At 37.3% G+C, this 19,700-nt stretch overlaps 1 protein-coding gene across 2 annotated transcripts in view; it reads right to left on the reverse strand.

The window, feature by feature from the left end:
• Window positions 1-19,700, reverse strand: part of FOCAD (focadhesin) — a 90,509-nt gene that overhangs the window by 60,745 nt on the left and 10,064 nt on the right. For both annotated transcript variants that reach the window (XM_079329882.1, XM_079329883.1), the window contains exons 5-10: window positions 15,198-15,302; window positions 9,975-10,070; window positions 7,022-7,226; window positions 4,684-4,890; window positions 4,168-4,255; window positions 3,319-3,521 (exon numbers count right to left, since the gene is read on the reverse strand). In XM_079329882.1, the coding sequence (XP_079186008.1) occupies window positions 3,319-3,521; window positions 4,168-4,255; window positions 4,684-4,890; window positions 7,022-7,226; window positions 9,975-10,070; window positions 15,198-15,302 (904 nt within the window). The remainder of the gene's footprint in view (window positions 1-3,318; window positions 3,522-4,167; window positions 4,256-4,683; window positions 4,891-7,021; window positions 7,227-9,974; window positions 10,071-15,197; window positions 15,303-19,700) is intronic.

Raw genomic sequence — 19,700 nt, forward strand, 5'->3', positions numbered from 1 at the left:
TTGTGGAGGTTTTTTTGTGTTTGTAGTGGTGGTGTCATCGCTTGTTTCAGTTTTCATGTTTTTAAGTGCCTGAGAAAAACTGCTAAAATTGGTAGAGCCTGAAATATCCTATTGATATTTCCCATTCCACACCACATCCCAAAAAGGATTGTACTCACTACCTTGTCCCTTTATTGGGAGGGTATGACTACAATTTTGTTTCATTGCTACACTCTAATCAAGCAAGCTCAGTACAAAATTTCAGTCTATCAACATATATATACACACACACACACATATATATATATCTGGGGGGTGTATACATGCACACACACACACACACACACACACACACATATATATATATAAATAAAAAAATCCCTCAATGGCAAAGCGTATGTGAAAGCCTAGCCCTATCCTAACCTTCAAAACCACGGCATGAAAGTTAGAAATATTCCCCACTACCATCAATGCAAAAGAAAAAAAAAAAGTTGTTTAAAGGACATTTAACTTTTGTGTGAGTGCTGTTAAAAGCAAAAGAAGAAGCACGCCCTCAATGGAAATCGGCCAAATACCCACTGGGGACTCAAATCCTTGCTAGGGTTTACAGGGTTGCACACATGAAGGTCAGGATTTACCTGGAACTGGAATTGGCCAGGGATATCAAAAAGAAGAAATGGCTGATCAGATACATAAGCAGTTAAGCAGAATCCTGGGGAAGACACAAGCCCATTACTAGACAAGACATGGAAAAAGTTACTGATAATGCTGGCAAGACAAAGGTTCTCAATACCTCCTTTTTTCCTGATCAATGTGTTTTACTGAGGCTGGCAGCCTGTCACAGGCAAGGCCCCCCAGGGATCAGTACTGAGCTCCACATTGTAGCATCTCCATGATTGGCCTGGATGATGGGACCAAAAGCACCCTCACCACATTTGCTGTGTCACTAAACCGGGTATTGAGGGACACATTGGCAGGGAGAGCCACCTGGGTGACAGGGCCACAAGAGCTGTGTGAAGTTCAACCAAGGGAAGTGCAGAGTCCTGCACCTGGGAGCACAAAAGCAAAGAGGCCAGCCAGGCTCAGAGTCATGAGCTGTGGAACAGCCTTGTCAAGAGGAGCCCAGGGGTCCCAGCAGACAGTACACAGACACCAGGTCAGCAGTGCACTGCTGCAGCTACTGAGGCAAAGTGGATTCTGAGCTGCACTCGTGGGGGCACTGCTGACATAGAGAGATGTGATCATCCCACTTCACCAACACTTGTCAGACTGCACATGGAGTAGTGTGTCCAGTTCTAGCCCCCACAGTTCCAAAACAGATGTGGATGGTCTGAAGAGGAGCCAAAGGAGTGCCATGAGTCAGGTCTTTTCACTCTGCAAAAGTGAAGGTTCATGAGGGAATGTAATTATTTTCCAGTACTTGAAGGGCAGTTACTAAGCAGACAGAAGTTCTCCCGTCACAAAGAGCCACATGGAGAATAGAAAGGGCAATGGACACAATATGTCTGAGAGGAGGTCAGGGATGACATTACAAGAAAGACATTTTTGATAGTAAAACAATCATACACTGGAACAACCTCTCTGGGGACATGATACAGTTCCCATCACTGGATGTTTACATGTGATTGGATAGGATACTAGATAATCTCATCTAGGCTCCCGTTCCTATGAAAGGCTTGCTGCCTGGGCTGTTCTGTGATTTAAAGAAAATATACCATAACTTAACCATGTTTGCTCTCATATATGTTTGCTCAAAACTTTTTCACTGTGGAGATGGTATTTGCTTTCTTTTTGCTACTTCTTCTCTTGTCTATTTCCAATATGAAGTAAGTCTAAGGATAATTCAATTAAGATTTTATTCTCTTACCATTGATACAGTCCTACAACACAAATTGACTGCAACTATGGGACCATAAAGAGAGTGTGCAATTTTCAGTCTTTTAGTTGAGAGCCAAAAGTTATTGGCATAATTATTACAAACAATGTTCGAGCAAAATTATTGTCTCCCCATTTGCACTGAGAACCATGAATTACCAAAGATCTGCCATGCTACTTGCAATGAACTCTGCAAGGATCAGTGAGACACAAGCGAAGAGACTGTTAGAGAATTCTCAGCAAAGACAACTGTTTTCAGTTGTAACATGGCTAATAGAAAAAGTTAATCATCAAAAGTTATTTAAATCCTTAACAGAAAACTTCCATATGCTTTTCTGAAGCAAAGAGAATACCAGAATTAGTAAAACCAAGTCTTGATACAGGAAGCCAGTGTAACACAATGCACTGCAATACTGTTGTACAGTTACACAGTAGTCTTATGACAAGAAACTCAAATAGGTTCTAAAACACAACAGAAAACAAAACATGTGAGTGAGTGACACAGAGCACAGAGGACTGACATGCTGTGAAGATGTTCCACTGAAACAAACATCTGTCAGGCCAGCACCCAGAATGTCCTATCAGAAGGAAGTAAGCTGTAACTACTGCCATACCATTTTCTACTCTTTCAGAGTAGACTATGAAGTGTAAGGTTTTGTGAACTTAAAAAAAGGGCTTTTTAATTAGAAGCACAAATGGGCTTGACTTTTCAGATTTGGAGAAACAGAAGATGAAGTGGGGGATTCCAGGCCAAGGAGACAAGGCAGGAGTCAGAAATGGCACTATATCTGGCTCCAACTTGCCACATCACATCCTCTACACAAAACAGGGCTACAAAGTAAGTGAGTTTAGCTACCCCAGTACTAGACATATCTTGATCAAAGAGATTTGCTGTCACCTGTTCTTGAAACAGCGGGGATAAATGAATACATGGCAAAGAAGTGGGACATAAGTAAATAACTAAAACCTAAAAATAACCCCAACAGAACATACAAAAAGATTCAGGTTAATGAGTCAAAATTTGCTAATTGACACTTAGGTGTTTTAATTCTCTTCAGCCAAGGTAGAAAGAATGATAGATAACACTCACATATAGCAGTAAGGATAAAGAGATGTGGAGAATAAGAAAGTCTGAAACAGTGTAAATATATATCACACTGATTTCTAAGTCCTGTTACTTGCCTAATAGTACAGATGAATTCTTCAATCTATATGGTCTCTCTCAGTAAAAAAAAAATCTCATTAGCTGAATAAAATCAATATCCAGCAAACAAACAAACTTTGACGCCACCACTACTTTTGTTTCATGGACTACGCATACTTCCAAGCATTCCCATTGAAAGTATCACACAAAGAAGTTCACACATGCAGAGTCCTTCTCAAGCAGATAGGCTTCATGCAGAAGAATTTTTAAATGCCTCCCCTGCCTGACCCCAAAAAAGGAAAGAAACTTCATCACTTTACCGATTCCTCTTTGTCCTTCACACTTTTCTCCTTTAATATTCCCAAAAGATTTACAGCCAGCTGCTGCCTGGTAGTTTCAGAAACATCCCCTGATAGGCAGTCTCCAACTGCTGTAGAAGATAAGATCTGTAGCACAGGCATCACCAAAGTAAGGGCTGTGGTTGAAATGTCCTGGGTTTCTGAACATGAAAGGAGCTTGTAGGCTATTCAAGACAAGTTGAGAAAAAAAAAAAAAATAAAGGCCAAAAGGAAAAAAATGACACACACACTTCTAGGAAACACTTCTTAACCAAAGTAAAGGTCCCCATATTTACTGTATGTGTATATAAAAGGTAAAAGATTTTTTTTGTCATTTTTCATTTAGAGAGACACACATTTCTGTTGTTTATAGCAAAGTACCTGATGGCAGCAAAAAAATACTAAGAAATTGTATGGAGCACAGACTTTTGTTTTTACTAGAATAACTACACTAATCCAAACTGCTAAGTCAAAAGCATGGCTAAACATGGCCATGATTACCATGCCTGTTCTCAATACCTGTAATAAGGAACCATTCAGGATGTATGAACATCAGGTAAGAATATCCCGTTGGCTCAAAAATGAAACTGATAAAACTCCATACAACAGGGAGCTTAAAATACAGTAATATCAATGGGAAAAGTCTGTGTAGCAGGAAAATTTATTTTTACTGCCATTACTTTTAAAATTCAGGAGGGATTCTGCTTATAAAGAAAGCCCCTTTCAGCACCCAATCCACCTTTAGGGGATGCTGTGCTTATTTCATAGATATGAAGAAAAAAAGACACAGTTTTAAGAGTGAGGATTCCTCTTTCACAAGAAGAGCTTTACCTAGACTCAAGACAGACTTTTGCTGACTTTCTGGAGTTTGTAGCAGCAGAAGTGCTAGCCCAATTATACACTGGTCCACTGGAAATACCTACAAGGAAAAAAGAAAAAAGTTCCAAGTATTCTTTGTTTCTCCATGACATTAAACAGAACAAATAGGAAACTACCAAAACTTTGCAAAATTATCTTCAAGAACAATAGTGAGTGCACATGCAGTGACAGAGCATGAAGAACATAACTATGTGGAAATAGTATTTTAACCAAGTAATTAGAACATTTTGTTATTTTGTCCAAACTGCTGTAACTTGCTTTGAACAAATTTCCATACGAAGAGACTAATTGATACATACAGAACCAGTTAAATTTTTACCTTCAGAAGGTATTGAAACAGGGAAAAAAAATTAGAAACTTTTTATATCAACCCTGGTCACCTGCAGGTGAATGCCATGTGTGTCTCTACCGCCTTAAACACTACAATCTTTAATGTAACTATTTTACATTTTTACCATATACTCTTACCTCCTTTAGGTGCTCAAAGTTGTCATCAATTAGAGAGATCAAAGATGAGCACTCTCCTGTTACATTTAAGCACACTTCACAGAAGCATAACAGTTGCAGACTAAGCTGGGATAAGTGAACTTTCCAAAACAAAGGATAGCGTAGTAGACTGAGGAACAACTCTTGTAGGAAAAATAAGGCTTCGGTAACTTGCAGTAAGTCTTTAATCTGCAGAGAAGTGGTTAAAACAAAACAAAGCCAAATCACATGACAATTTAGTTGCCCTTTCCTATCTAGGCAGAACTTAGAATTAGCTCTATTAGTTGTGCTATGTTTCTATTGCATATAGTACTAAATCTTTGAAGAAACATCTTTATAAACTAATGCCAGGAATCGCTTATCCATCTTATTAAGTTCTTTATGATATTTTGAAGTAAAATGAGAAACATGTGAAAGAATTAAAATATTTATTGGTAGCTGATGAGAAATATTGCTTTTTACTCAAAAGCAACAGCAACTAATTCAGCACTAGGGGTTCTGATAACAACACAAAAAAGTGTGTGGGGGTTTCATCAAGCAGATAAATAATCTTACAACAGGAACATCTGGCTGTACAATATTTCCTTTGTAATATAACCAAGATTTTAACATTTGTCTCAAAAGAGAATGGCAGTGGTGTTACTCGATTTTAACATCATGCAATCTAACTACCACAAACACTAAAAACTGAAGTGTGATGCCCAAAAGCAGTATCTCCATATTTGAAAGGCAGCTAAAGAAGTTTCAAGAAGCAGATTGTCTCAAAGTCCCCAAGTACTGGGTGACAGTGTCTTATGTTCCTGAAAAGTCTTCTTCTAGACAAACACACTGTTCCAATCCAAACTTTGGAGACAGCATTAAGCACAGCACCTTAATGTTTTTCCCTTTTGTTCTGTAACTAATCTGCCATAATCAGAAACCTCATGTCTCTGAACTGATCAGCAGAAAAATCTACACATGAAGAGCTGTACTTCTGAGAGCTTGGTTGACACTGTCAGACAAAATGACAGCGAAACATACCACCATTTATATTACACAGAGGATTAAATTAAGGTATGCTAAAATGAAAGGATAAGAACAACCTGATGTTCAGAGAAAGAAGAGGATGGAATTGACAGATTGTACAACAGTCCATCAAACAGGCTTCTTGCAGGAAGTACCTTCCATTGTAAAAGTTCTATCTCAGGCAAGATAAAAATGTTCAAGTATTAATATGAGTTTGAAAACATGCAACTGATTTCTTGTTTAAAGAAACAAGAAATGCCAACATGTAAGAAAGAAAGAAAGGTTATAATTAATTTTATAAGTTTTATTCAGTGCCATTTTTATGGCTAAATGTTTTCAAGTCCGAAGCATTCATACATTCAAGACACAATGTTATACTGAAGCTCAGATAAAATCGAGACAAAATCAGAAATCTCTTTGTGACTAGAATAAACAAGATAAATATGTTTGTATTAACATAAGCTATATGTTTTCCAAAGAATTGTGAAAAGTAGCTGTGTGTAAAAAGAAGACTTTTCCAGTAAAATTCCTTAGGAGAAAGATGCTACTAAACATCCTTATAAGAAGTCTTCTTAGCTTTACATTATTTGTATTAATGAACCCTCTCTCCATAGCAATAAGGACAAAGCACCTTGTGTTTGGCTAAATACATCTGAAGTTGTTGCCCTAATATCAGAAGAAGAAGGGAAAGATAGATACAAAAAAGCTTTACTGATATCACAGTAAAGTATGAGGAAAAGCAGAGCTTTTTAGTTTAACCAACATTGTATTCCTGTAACCAAGTGGGACCATGAGATTAATTCCCTAGCTCCTATCATATATCACTGTGCAACTTAAAAACATTCAGAACCTTCAGCATATTCCAGGAGAACTAAATTTTGTATTGAGATCCACTAATCTCAAAGAAGGAATAACTAGAAGTACTTAGATCACGCTTCTCATACAGTTTGTTTAATTTTAATAATATGTGTTTTAAGTTAAAATTGTATGTTTTTAACAAATATCTTGCCATTTAACCAAATTTTCTCATGACTGTCTTTCTAAATTTACTGTGTTTGCTGAGGCAACTAGATGGAAGTAATTATGGCAAATGTATTACAAGATCCATCTTAACAGTGTATCAGATTTGAATAAATGAAGTTTTATCTTCTACCAGAAATAGACAATTTGTTAGATGCATATAATACCAATAAATAAGATCTACAGAAAATGGAAAAGAAGGCTATACTTGCACACTTCAAAGATGATAATAATAGTACTATTGCTGTTTTGTTAATATCTGTTTGTAAAAGGTAGAGTCAGGAAACAACTGTACCTGCAAGTGTGGAATCAAATCACAGAGAAGTTGAAGAATTTCACATTCCAGCATGGAGGGTGTTTCTTTGTGCTTTGGCCCATGAGGCTGCAGTAAGATCTTAAGTAAACCCATTCGCAGTTCAGCATATTCCCGTAACTGGTATGGCTCACAATACAGGTATCTTAGAAATGAAGCCATTATGCCAACACATGAACCCTCTGCCCTGCAGTTCAAGAAATAAGTTTGCCATGAATGCTTTCTACTAAAAGCACAAGTAGGAAACCCAGGTAATGTGACATCACCTGCAAACATTCACAAGACCAATTAACAGAAAGGTGTTGAGAAGGACATTATCAAATCTTATAAGAAACCTTGGACTTACCACAACTAAGTACTGTCATGAAGCCCAATACAGTAACCATATTTTAAAGTGCAATTTTTAAAAGACACAATATGGACCTCCAGATTATAACACCCCTAATTTTATTCTCCTCATCAATTCAAGAAGATGACTTTCCTTGCTGAATGTCATGACAGACTAATGAGCCATTCTGAAGAAGTATTTGGACAAGACTACTCAGAAATATCTTTTCAAAACACATAAAATATAGTTTCAGTAAAAGGGAGCCATCCTTTACTTACCAGTTTTTGAAGAATGATTTCAATACAATTACGTGAAACAGAAAATGTTTTAACCATGGCTGCCCAGTAAAATATTATCACAGAACAAACCTTTTGGCTTGACCATATTAGGAATATAAGCTGTCCTTGACATAATTAAAACAGTCAAATAAAGCTGATAGTCAATACAGTAACAAATACAGAATCACAGAATTGTTTAGATCTAAGTCCAACCAGCACTGCCATGCCCACTGCTAAACCACATCCTCAAATGCCACATCTACAGGTCTTTTTGAATACTTTCAGGGATGGTGACTCCACCACTTTCCTGAGCAGACTGTTGCAATGCTTGACAAGCTCAGGATGGAATTTTTCCTAACAGACAATCTAAACCTCCCTTGATGCAACTTGAGACTATTTACTCTCATCCTGTCACTTATTACTTGGGAGCACAGGATGACTCCCACCTGGCTACAGCCTTCTTTCAGACAGAGAGCCATAAAGTCACCACATAGTCTCCTTTCCTCTGGGGTAAATACCTCCAGCTCCCTCAGCTGCTCCTCATCAGACTTGTGCTCCAGACTCTTTGCCAGCTCCATTGCCCTATTCTGGACACGCTCCAGCACTTCTATGTCCTTCTTGTCACAAGGGGTCCCGAACTGGACAAAGGGTTTGAGGCCCAGCCTTACCAGTGCCAAGTACATAGGCACTTTCCTAGTCCTTTACCTGCTACCAGCACACTGTTTCTGATCCAAACCAGGATGCCATTGGCCTTCTTGGCCACCTTGGCACATGCTGGCATATGTTCAGCTGCTGTCAATCACCACCCTCAGGCCCTTTTCCTTTGTGCAGTTTTCCAATCACTCTCTCCTCAGTCTGTAGCACTCCATGGAATTGTGACCACAATGCAGGACCTGGCATTTGAGGTTGATACCTCATACCCTGCTGAACCTCATACCACTAGCCTCAGCCCACAGATCCAGCCTGTCCAAATCCCTCTGCAGAGCCTTCCTACCATCAAGCACATCAACAGCAAATCAAAACTCAATTCTAAACAAGACCCAGCCTTGATGCAAAACTGTAGAAAGAATTCAGTAAAAGGTCTACATCAACATAACTTACTTACATCCCATTTAGGAACACTGTTTAGTGGTGAACACTGTTTAGTGGTGGACCTCATAGCATCAGGTTATGGGCTGAACTACATGTTCTGAAGGGCATTTTCAAACCTAAATTATTCTGTGATTCCATATTCTCAGTCTAGCACTTTACCCACAGAGACCTTGAAAAAACAGCACCAAGAGGAGCATCACACATTTTCCTTTCCATTAAGAAAAACTCCTGCTTTAATTCAAAAGAAGCCACAAGCAAAAAATCCACAGTTCACTTCCTCATTTATACACTTTAGGGGACTCTATGTGAGTCCCAGATTTAGCAGCTGAGTGAAAGAATTAACAGCATTTGAAAAATACTTGGAACAATAAAATTGAGCAAAGCATACTTTGCCTGAAAGTCTTACTGTCAGATTATGTAATCTAAACCCACCAGAAATTTAAGAGACTAATTAACTTGTTTCTTTACAAAGAGCAACAGAACAGAGAAGCCAATTTCTTTGCACTATTACTCTGTTATTAGCCTTTCAGAAAACAGGAGAAAAAAGATATTTTTATCTGAAAAGTGCACATATAGGTGTAAAATCAGTGAAAACAGTTTTCTTTGAGAATGGCAGATTTATTATCTTACACTAAATTGGACAAGTTCCTTAGTGGAAAGTATTAAAAAAAGGTTGAGATTGTTGGCTGTTGAGTATTTGGCCTTTTTAATGATGCTTTATAATAAGGCTGTGCCACTGATTTTCTTCTGCCTTTTTCTATCAGAAGGCATATATTGTTTTTCAAGACCTCATCCTTTCTGTGAAATTTAATCATCTTCACTTTTCCTTTATCATCCCATCATTTTGTATAGATGAGTTACAGCTGTATTACATCCACTTTTTATGACTAAGCAGTCACAATTCTGACAAAGCTGGTAAGCCAAATTGCTTATTTAAAAAAAAATCAAATATGCTACCAATTTTGCACCAGTTATTCTATACCCATATGAAATTTATCTATATAGTTGATAAAAAGCTATCAAGTTGATTTTTGATGGATTATACCAGTATTTAATTAATTAATAATTATTATTTATATTATTATTTTTTAAAGTGAAATGGTATAATTAAATTTTACAAATATCTTTCATAAAAGACAGAATTCTTACAGCTTGTTTGCCTTCAACAACACAGTTACTGTGATACGATTCAGCTGTCTACATGTGCTAGGCTTTTAAAAATTTTTCATTCATTTACCTCTCTGGACACTGATGGAAAAATACTGTTATCTGCTGTAGAAGAACTGGCCAGCAATCAGGTCTGTTTTCTAGGACAGTGATTAATGGATGGCTCCTGAAAGATAAAGAAATCACATTTATGTCTATAACACAGAAAGGAAGCATGCAAAACAACTATCTTCAAAATAAGTGTGGCTGTACAAGTAGCCAATTAAGCCTCCTCCTTTTACCAACTCCCTTTACCAGCTTTGCTAGGATTACTACACTGCCAAAAGAGGATATTTTCTCAAAAGTTCTGAAACAAGACTAAAATTTCCTCCAGGTGGAGGAAAACCTGGGAGGGAAGAAAGCCTGAAATACATAATTTGTTCTGTCACAAACAAAAACAAAGTCATTTAACTAGAGTAACTCACTGCCAGAGTTCTGGATACCCATCCCTAGAGGTCAAGGACAGGCTGGAAGAGCCTTCAAGCAATATGGTGCAGTGGAAAATGTCTCTGTCTCAGGACTGGGGCACTGCAATTCAGTGATCTTTAGGGACCCTTCCAACTCAAACCATTCTACACCATGAGTGGAAAGGCAAACAAAGAAATACAGCATAAATCTGCTACAAACCACCACCTTCAGTTTGGTTAACCACCTTTCCAGCTCACAGATTCAGCAAATCTGTGCTACACACCAGAGAGACCTCCAGGGAGTTTTACCTACACGGCAGCAGATTATTTGAGAGCCACCCCTTGAAGCGGTATATCTCAAGAGACACTGCCTCAGTTTTAGACACTACATGAGTGATAGTCAGATATGCCTTTTAGGAAGGATTCACAATGGTATTTCACTTATCATCATTGTTCTAAAAACTTCTGAGTAGCAAAAAGACAGAATTTTCAACAGCCTTTTTATCAGAGAAGACAACATTCACTTAGACACGCTCATATGCAGTAACACTGCAATACAAAATGCACTTCATCTTAAGCAGCACTGAATCAACTCAGCTCCAGGTGAAGCAAATGAGATCTGAAAGAATACCATAAAAGAATAAAAATCTAATTTTTCCTGTTACATGGCAAATTTGAAATGCATAATGTGATGGTACATTAATGGTACATTATTGCTTCTCTTAGCTAAGTTAAAGAGGTAATATTTACCTGCTATAACCAGAAATGTTTAGAGTTATGTTATGCCTAGTAAGACACAATTTATGAAAAAACATCACCTAACAAACATATCCTTAAGCCAAAAGAGGTGTTCCTCATTATGTTTTTTTTACATTCTCAATTCAGCATTTTTTGGGTCCTGGGCAACTGACTGGTTGTGAAGATAATCAAATAGTTACATAGCCATCAGTTGAATGAAAGGCCCATCAAATTATGAAAGCTGGTTGCAGAGTATTTATGTACCTAATGACACTCATTTTCCTTGCTATGTGGTTACAACACAGCTAAAAACAGAGGATGTTTTTTCTTATACTGGTTCCCCCTCTGCTCATTACATAATTTTCCTTCTTAAGATGTGTTTCTTTTCAGGCAAATAAAGACAAAATTTCTTTCAGAAAGCTGGCTGACACTATGGACTACTTGAAACATGTTCAGAAAACAGATTCTAGCTACTAATAACATAAATGATGCATACCACAGCTCTGGCCCTCATATTTGGGGCTAGAAGCCTGTCACTTCTCACATTCATTTCTCAAAAAACTGTCAACTTACATAAATATTCTTCATATGTCCACCATCCTAGATTCTGTAAATATTTTACTAAAGTTATCAGTTTTTTACAATCTGCACACAAAGACTAGAAAAGCTAAGGTTATTACTTCATGCAGCTTTCCAAACATGAGAGCATGCAAGAGGCAAAAATGTTGTTGCTTGTCTAGCACATGAATCCAGCAACATCAAAGACTGGATGCTTAACAGGCAATAAGCTAGAAATACTGTCCACATGAAATGCCAGGAAGACATATAGGGTTATAGCAGCTTTTTATTTCAATAACTTTGTCATATTTTAAAAATTAACTACATTTCCTAATCAAGAGAATAAGTCTCCAGTCATCATTTAAATGCTGCAATGACACCAAAGCGAGGGGAACCTTCCTGAAGTCAGTACCTGACACATCAAGTTTCAAGTTAAAATGGTTTTACTACCTAGAAAAAAAAAAAGCAAATCTTTTATTACAGATCTTGTAAGTTCTGAAACTACTAATACTGCACTGAACTGGATAACAAAAGAAGTCAACTAAGCTCCATAACGAACAGTGATTCATAATGAAATACCAAAAAGTAGAAACCAAAAGTGTTCCAACTGATAAGGCTATTAGCAATAAGAAAAATGAGGTGTGTAGATGGAAGTTATTGTCAACACCATCTTAAGACTTGCTAGACCAGCAAGCATCTTTAAATGACATTACAGCACACTACCCTAAAATACTGCTAGTGGGTTCAAGATAAAAAAGTAAACTAGCAAACATAGCAGTTACCCACTCATAATATGGAAATGTCCAGGCAAACAAAAATAAATCTTTGTGAGGCCTAACAATAAAACATACATCTGAACATTTTTGTTAAATCTCTGAACAGAAGTGAGTTTCAATCTGATTTAAATGACAAATTCAGTGACACACTTCTTTTTCTCTATGAGGAAACAATGTTCGCAGTCAGCATACCTTTCTGTGTATGCAGATGTGACCCTGGTCCTTTCAGAAAGCCGGTCCCTTCAGGAACAGCATTTTACTCCATTAATTATGCATTTTTAAAACACTTTGCTACCTGCTCTGAATCCTGAATTCAGAAAAGTAGGAGCTTTCTGTAACATTTAAACAGCAAAATCATGTATAATGAATCATTAGGAAAACAATAAAATACCTGTTCATAAAAAAAAGGCTAATAGCTTTCAGAAAAAAATAATATCCATTTTTTTACATGCGTATCTTAAACTATCTGCACTGAGAATGCTAACAGGAGCCCTTCCCAGGTCAAGATAAAGGCACTTTACTAAAGAAAAGCAAAGGCCAGAAAAAAAATCAAGGAAAACAAAAAAATATATTCTTCACTTTCCATCAGCAGGCAATGTGTAGCCACTTTCTGTGCAGTAGGGCTTTAGCATGCATAGTAGTTGCTTTGGAAGACAAACACCTTAATAATGAATCCACTTCTGGCTCCTTCCTCTTAGTGTTTACTCCTGAGCACAGTGTTATATGGTATGAAATATCCCTTTCATTAGACTGGGTAAGCTATCCTAGCTACATCCCCTCCCAAAGTCTTGACCATTCCTTCCTTACTTTCTTACTGGCCTTTTGAGGGATGGCAATGGACTGGAGGGATTGCACTGCTCAGCAGAAGCCAAAACACTGGTGTGTTATCAACACTGTTCTTGCTGCAGCTAACTTCATCCCAGAAAAAGGCTATATAATTAAAAGCACAAATCGGCAAGACATTAATTTTCTTCTATTTCTTTTCAGGAACTGATCACGATATTATGTAATCCCAAGAAGCTCTATTATGAAACTAATTCTATTGCTCAGAATTAACACTGACCTAAACCACATTTATTTATTACCCTGTAATACTGATGACAATAGCAAACCACTTGAGAATGTACTGTTGTATTTTGATTCTTCATTGATGATTTCCATATAAAATACTTTTGCACAGTTGACAGCATAATATATGAAAACTGTAATGGGAGATTACTTTTGGTGAGCTACTGTATACATTCTTTTATTTCTCACAAAAAATCAGGTCTTAATGCCATTTCATAGAACACAACTACAAAAAATGCTACACAACAATGAAAAGATAAGTTGTTCTGTATACTAAAAAGAAGTCACGTTTCAAAATCTCAGGGCTCTGACCCTATGTCAAGCAATAATTTCTCTTCATTAAAGTTAAAATATAACCAAAAGGGAAAACAAAACCAGTATTGGCTAAATAAAAGTCTGTATCTTATTTTTGGTTCTCTATTACTTTACTTTATACCATTCCAAATTACCAAATTTCACCCTCATTGTATGTTACCAGTAATTTCTCTTTTAGTGAGTTGGAAAAAAATGTAGTAACTTTTCTTTGCCCTATTGGGCAGAGACTTTATTCCAGCCATATCCCACCACCCTCTTTTTCATGCAAAAGCTGAATTTAGTTCCTTTAACTTAGATTCTTCTACCAGATTTTAAAAAAGGTTCCAAAAGAATTCTGTGTTCATTACCTGCCTTTTATTTAAAACTGCTCTATACAAGTAGGGATTTTGTACAGAGAACTGATGTAGTCACAAAAACGAATGCATGCAAGACTTCAGGAATGCAAACACATCCAACACTCTAAACCCTGCTTAACCTTTCTTCACTATTTCATTTTGCTCAATTAAAGACATGATCCCTGTCTCTCAAATAATGCACTTTATATCCTTAAACCATTATAGCTACAGCCTCTACAGTGATACCTCTTGACTGCACAAAAAGTAACTTGAAAAACATTCAAGACATCTACCAAGCTTTTCTGCTCTCCAGAAAAGACACAATAGAGGCTTTTAATGTCAGTACTGACTCGTGGTTTTGCAAGAGATAGAGGAAGACACTAGATGTCCTCTTCAAAAGTCTCTGATTGCATGACAAGAATCTTTATATAAGTAGCTCTACAGGCACTTTTAAGTATTTTATTTTTACATGTCAACCACTGTAACTACAAAGACATTCAGGAACTTGACTTTTATAATAAGAATAAAGCAGGAAAAACATGTGAGAAAGAAGCCTTAAAAGCCTTAAAATAATTCATAGTCTTAACATACTGATTAAAAGAAACATCCAGCATTTGAACAAGTACTAATACTTGTTTTCTCCCCCATCTTGCCTCCCATTGCCCCACTCCCAAAGGCTCACTGCCATTGCTCATTTCAAGCTGGTGGCAGCAATCTTACCCTTGTATTAAAAAACTCCTTAAAACTCAACCAAAAAAAAAAAAAATCACAGAATCAGATAATCATTTAGGTTGAAAGGGACCTACTTAGATCATCCAGTCCAACTCACATGCTCAAGCAGTCAGCTAGTAAAGGCAACCAGTATTACATACAACCAGGTTCTGTTATCTCCAAGGACGGAGATTCCACAACCTCTGTGTGCCAGTGTGAACAAAGCAAAACACATAAAAAAGAATAAGATCAAAATTCCGTATTAACTTAATTACTTTTTTTTTTTTTTCCTGGAAATCAGACAGAAAGCTATTAGTATTTCTAAGTAAAGGAATGCAAAACTAACCTGATTCCATATAGACTCCAAACAGATTCAGGTCCATCTTTTTCCAGCTGAATAGCTTGAATTTGTATTAACTTGCAAATAGTTTTTACTAAACCATGCACATTCCTGTTGACAAAAAACTGAGTTACTGTCAAGTATACAGTTATGTTAATTGATTTGTACATAAGAGAAGGAACAAAACTGACACTTGAGACCTGGAGCGTTACTTAAACACCTCTTAACATATATGCACACAGTTCTGGGCAAGCTGTGCATTTATGTGTCTTTGTTTTCCTTTTCACATAATGAGCAAAACAGTAAAGAGAATATTAATGCATCAATTAAAACTTTTAACTGGTTGCTTCTAACATATACTACAAGAATGGGAATACAAGGAAAGTAGCACTTGTAATTGTCAAACCTTTACCATACTTGTCACCACCTGCAGACAGACTCTTCCATAAGGTGGCATGGCATGCCAAGAAACATCCAGAGAGTTCCACAGTGGATCTTCTCACCTTAAATGCTTACTTCAATAATTCAGATGCAGGCAAAATACTATAATCTGCCTTCTGTGATAGAAAGCATTGACCCAGATCAAAAGTGACAGAATACACTTGTATTTCTCTTTCTTTCAAAAACAGACCACTTTTAAAATGTGGGACTGTGGCAGCTTGCAATCTTTAAAATGACTGGCTGTTGTGACACCTGGCTCTCAACATACTGAAATCTGACAATACAAGAAGACATTAAGGTTCAACTGGACTCTGCTGCAAAGCAGCTAACAAGCAGATGTGCTGCAATCTTCTAAATCCCAATACAGTCAACCTAAAACACACAGGAGGAAGGAGATTTTTGGATGGGTGTAGGGGAGGGATAGATATAACAACCTTTTAGATTCGTCACTGCTAGAAAAAGCCACTGAAATGGGAATTTGCAAGTGCATTTCCTGGCTTCAATTGGGTAATTGCAGCAAGGAGAAAAAAGAAACAAACAAACTATAAAACATTTGATAAGAAAACAGTCTTTCCTGCTCTGAACCAAACAGGAAGTAGAGAAAGAAGAGATGCTTTAGGCTCCTGAACACAAGCATCACAAAGGTATGTCATATTGAAAAGATTTGCATCCATTTTCTCATCTCCTACAGGCACAGATGCTCAGTAATAAAAACATTCTGAAAACATGCATATACACAGAAATACTTCTGACAGTTCCTTTAAGATTACAATAATTACTTGTTTCACAGGCTTTTCAGTAGATTATTTATCCTTGTTCATTTACTGAACACAGGCAGTGTTTTCCCATCATCATCTTATCAGAATGCTGAACACCAATCCTAAAAACATGTGAAAATGCACATGTATGTATCTACATACATATTTCCTATGTATGAATAAACACACAAACATGCATGTAAATATGATATTCCATGAAGTTTAAACTCTTGTGGCATCAAAGGAAACATTTAAGAGCCAGTTACAGTACAATAATAGGTACAATGAGAAGGTATTGTGAACCACACAAGTTAACTCAGATAAAAATGAGATCCTAATCTCTGCCAAAACCAAATGTCTTTTATTGTGTGCATAATTTGCATACAATATAAACCAGCAGGTGCACTTAGCCCCTGCAAAACCCAGTGCAACAAAAGACAAGCAATAATACAATGTGAATAGTCTTTGCCAATAAAATATACACCTAACTCCATTCAGCATTGAAAGTGCTCAGTGGTTGCAAATACCTTTGTGCTAGCTGCCACTGGCTGCTAATTTTTGTTTTAGCAACACTGTGTACCAAGCACTGCAAAGCCACACAGATGAAAATTGGCAGGGAACAGCATGATGGACTGCAGATCACAATTCTAAGGCAAGGTAAAAAAAGAGTACTAGCATTGAAAAGAGGCAATCTGAAATTGTCAGTTTAATGAGCTCCTGAGGCTATAGACATTTTAAACCACAGACTTCTGTGGCTAGGCAACATAAACCCTGCTTTGCAATCCTAGTATATGTGGTTTGAATTGTAGCAGTGTGGGGGAGGAGGAGTGGCAGTAGGAAAGACACCAAAAATATATAAAAGGTTACTACGTAATTTGCCAGCAGTTGTGTTGGTTTCACACATGAAAAAAAAATTAAACTTTCAAATAGTGTAAAAATGGGGCAGATCATAGTCCCTGCAATATGTAACTCTGAATTTGTTTTTAAGGTCAACTTAATACTACACATCCCATTTTACATTTTTTATTTTCTGAAGTACAAAGCTGTATTAATATTCATAACCTTATAAAATGTTGATACTGTAACAAACTCTCAACTAAACAGAAAAGTCAAATTTCTTAGTCTGCAAGCCACAGCTGTTGCCTTTTCCCTGGTCCTAGAATTATGAGCCAGACACACCTACAGGATAAAAGGGTTTCTACCTCAGTATTTAATAAGAATCCTTAGGTACAACAATTTGTCAATGAGTATACAATTTTACAGACCTTGCAAATTAGCATATTTGACAAAGATTCTCCAGTAAGGAGCTTAATGAGCACCATGACAGCTCCCTAATCTAAAGTATACCCCCCTTAGATGGGCTTAAGCCTAGTTCACAAAGTAGGTTCTAGAAATGGCTTTGGTTTTCCAAGAAAACCTAAGGCTTTTCACCCCAACTGTGAGGCCTTTAGCATGTTCAGTTTTCTGGCCTAGTAGAATACCAGGACTTAAGCTAAGATACCACATTAAAGAATTTCACCCTGTATGCTAAGAATACTGAGAATATATGAAAGGTATATAAAAAGAAAAGGCAAAAAATCATGCTGCCATCACAGCTAATAAAACTTTTACTCCATCTCATGCCACAGGACTCAGATTCTCACAGTCTTAGCACAGTACTTTTACTTACTCATTATACTTACACAGACTCCTTCCTTAACCCCAAAATTTCATCATTTGGAGGACAGAGGTTTGCAGAGATTACCCATATGATAAAAATGTATCTACAAAACCTCTTCTAGGAAACAGCACAGAATTAGCATCAGCACAGCAAGATCTTAGCTATAAACAAGCAAGTCACGAGGTTAGAAAAATATTTTATGCATTTCACTAGTTTACTTAAACCTAAGTTCATCTTTGGCTCACTGAATATGAGAAATCAGTGCAAAGTTGATTATGTAAAGGTGAGAAGGGATGAAGGACATGTCTTGAATAGCAGGATTCTTGCAACCTCTCTGCTGAGTCCCCCAGCATAATGTACCACATACGTAGCTTTAAGTACCTAGTTTGACTAAAAACAACTCTACCAGCCTCCAACGAGAGAATTACACAGCTTGGTGCAGAAATACACTTAGCAGTCAAAAGGGAACTTAATAAGGTTGGTAAATTTGAATTGAAATCTCTCCCTAATCATCATTTGACTTCCTGTTCTAAATGTTATGTACAGTGCCTCCTTCCCTCACTGTATTTTCTCAGTATGTTGGACAGGCAGTCTAGGTCAAAAGACTTACAAGATGTAAGTCTTGTAAGTCAATTTTCAGAATTGTATAGGAGGAAGTAGCTTCAAACTAAAGTGATTTCTTCCTCAGCAGACAAGAAAACAAACTGCAGCATTTCTAATCCCAACACATATTCTTACGGTGACTTTATGTGAGCAATCAGTTTTTTGACAGACTAATGAAACAATTTCCTCTGTGTTGGTTTTGGCTGGGATAGGCTTAATTCTCTTCACAATGGCTGGTATAGAGCTGTGTTTTAGATCTGTGTTGAACACAGGAGTGATAATACAGAGATGTTTTGCTATTGCTGAGAAAGGTTTACATGCAGCCAAGGCCTTCTCTGTTGCCACACTGGGGAGGAAATAGGTAGTGTTTAGCAGGTTGGGAGAAGACAGAGTTGGTGATCCCAACTGATCAAAGAGACATTCCAGACTATATGACATCATGCTCAGTAAATAAAACTGAGGGAAAGAAAATAGGGTGTCTGGATTGATGGCAGTTGTTTTCCCAAGTCACCATTACATGTGTTGGGGCCCTGCTCTCTTGGACATGACTGCCCATCATGCCATGCCTGTGGGAAGCAGAGAATTAATTCCTTGTTTTGATTTGCTTGTGTGGGCAGCTTTCACTTTCCCTCTTAAACTTTCCTTACTTCAATCCACAAGTTTTCCACCTTCTACCCTCTTCCTAATCCTACTGGTGGGGGAGTGAGTGAGCAAGCTGTGTAAGGCTTGGCCGCTGCCTGGCATTAAACCACAACATACTTCTCCACAATGGAAGTCACTGCCATTTTCTTTCCCCTTTCTATGACAGGGCAACAAAATTAAGCAGTTTATTAATTTCTGAGGTTGCACAGTTCAAAGCTCAGACTACTAGCATGAACTACAACAATTTCAGATTACATCCACAGAATACTCCAAGAGGTTTTATGTCAGATCCACACTGTCACATAGCAAAGGAGAAAGTATCATCCTTCAGCCGAGTGGCAGGGCAGTAGCAGTCATTAATGCCATAGTGTATCTAAAAATACACAGAACTTCTCCTCTTCCTCT

The sequence above is a fragment of the Erithacus rubecula genome (assembly GCF_903797595.1).
Source record: "Erithacus rubecula genome assembly, chromosome: Z".
In the NCBI taxonomy this organism is placed as follows: domain Eukaryota; kingdom Metazoa; phylum Chordata; class Aves; order Passeriformes; family Muscicapidae; genus Erithacus; species Erithacus rubecula.